The 1,704-nt window shown below is 52.2% G+C and overlaps 1 protein-coding gene across 1 annotated transcript; it reads left to right on the plus strand.

The window, feature by feature from the left end:
• The first annotated feature begins 225 nt into the window (after nt 1–225).
• LOC123065472 (neural Wiskott-Aldrich syndrome protein) lies at nt 226–1,108 on the plus strand. The gene has a single exon (XM_044488741.1). It carries the CDS (start codon nt 481–483, stop codon nt 862–864), a length of 384 nt encoding a protein of 127 aa, XP_044344676.1. The 5' UTR covers nt 226–480; the 3' UTR covers nt 865–1,108.
• Nucleotides 1,109–1,704: the final 596 nt, after the last annotated feature.

Here is a 1,704-nt window from a genome sequence, read left to right on the forward strand (position 1 = left end):
CTCGCAGCCGCACATGCACATGTTGACGACCACCGCGCGCGTCGGTGGCACTCCTCCAGCGAACGCATCCATCGCGCACCGCCGCGCCGAACTCGCTCCCATAATGCACGCTCATGCATGTGGCCGACCTGATCCGCGGACCCACGGATTTAGCGGCCGGCACATGGTCGTCGCTTTCGAGCCATACCGGAGGTTAGCAGCCAGCTCAGGAGGTACCGATGCTACCTGCCTCCTTGATGCAGCAGTACAGTTACGCCTTCCTCTGCTTCTAAACCTACTGCCCCCGTTCTAACGAATCCCAACTAATATTCCTCCTCCATTCTACTCCTACTTTGTGGATCGTGACAGCATCATAAGAAGGCTGGCCGGGAGGAGGGCCAGCACGGCCACACCATAACCACCATAGCGGTTCTTACCGAGCCACACAACTTTCTCTCGTATAGGCTCGTAGCCAACGCCCGAACGCTCACCGTGTATAGGATGCGGCGGCCGGCCATGGGAAGAGCAATGGCGCCGCTCCTCGTGCTGGCGGTCCTCGCCGTCGCGGCGGCCAGGGCCGGGGCTCTTGACGGAGATGTCAAGTGCGCTGAGTGCGGCACGGGCACGGTGCCCGTGCTGCCGCCGCCGCCGCCGTACTACTACTACAGCCCTCCACCTCCGGCGTCCTACCCCGGTGTCTCCAACTGCCCGCCGCCGCCAGGGGGGTACATCCAGATCGGGGGCTCGGCGCCGGGCAAAGGGCGCATGTACCCGCAGGACCCCGGGTTCATGCCATCCAGCGCGCCGCCCAGGCATGGGAGCAGCGCCGTCCATTTCACCGTATGTTCGTTTGCGGCGTTGGCGATTCTACGGGCCTTTTGGTGATCGATCTGCAGCAATTGCGCGGCCACCGTCTCCGTTACGTGTCGCGACGGAAGGACAGAGACGTGCCGGCGTTCCATGGATCTCCTGTGTATGCATTCACCTTGTAATAATTCTTACTGGTCATATGTTTTGTAGTTCTTGCAATGCATCAAGCTTTTTTTTTCCTCTTAATTTTGTTGTTACAGAACTTTTACTTGTAACAAATTAGTTGCAAATCAATGGAACTAGCAGGTAATGGTGGGTATGAGAATGTGTTATTCGTGGGTGATCTTTTTGGCTTTTTTTCTTTCTTGAAAACACCTTTCTTCTCGTTCTTTGGGCAGAAAGGCTTCAGGCCTGGCTGTTTAACTATTGGATTCCCAGATCATAAAGTTTACAACTCAAAGAACCCCGCCGCAAGGGTAAGCGATTGTAAATGGTTTATCAACAACAACAAACAACAAATGGGTAAAATGGCTAAGCTATACGACTGTTACTGACAATTCTGCTTCCGTTTCTGGAGAAGGAAAAGTTGACATGATGTGATCATGCCAGTTTGTTCAAAGACCAGCTCTAAGTAGCTTTTTCGGATCAACTATAGCTTAGAAATTGGTGGATCTATGGGGAACCAGTTCTTCTCACAAGGACTTTGTGCATGCAAAATGGACATAGCACGTCGTGATAATTTCATCACAATGCACATTCTTTCTCACTCCTCTTTCATTGCAACTGTTAATGACACCAACTAGACAATGATCAAATGCGTGCCCCTTTTGCTTTGCGTATAAGTTAAAAACTTCAGCAACAAGCCTAACTATCATCAATTTAACTTCAGCAACAAAAATGCCTAGGCTTGGAATG

The sequence above is a fragment of the Triticum aestivum genome, chromosome 3B (genome assembly GCF_018294505.1).
Source record: "Triticum aestivum cultivar Chinese Spring chromosome 3B, IWGSC CS RefSeq v2.1, whole genome shotgun sequence".
Classification (NCBI taxonomy): Eukaryota; Viridiplantae; Streptophyta; class Magnoliopsida; order Poales; family Poaceae; genus Triticum; species Triticum aestivum.

Excerpts from the sequence above, each read along its gene's own strand:
- LOC123065472 (XM_044488741.1), top strand. The coding sequence starts at position 481 with ATGCGGCGGCCGGCCATGGGAAGAGCAATGGCGCCGCTCCTCGTGCTG.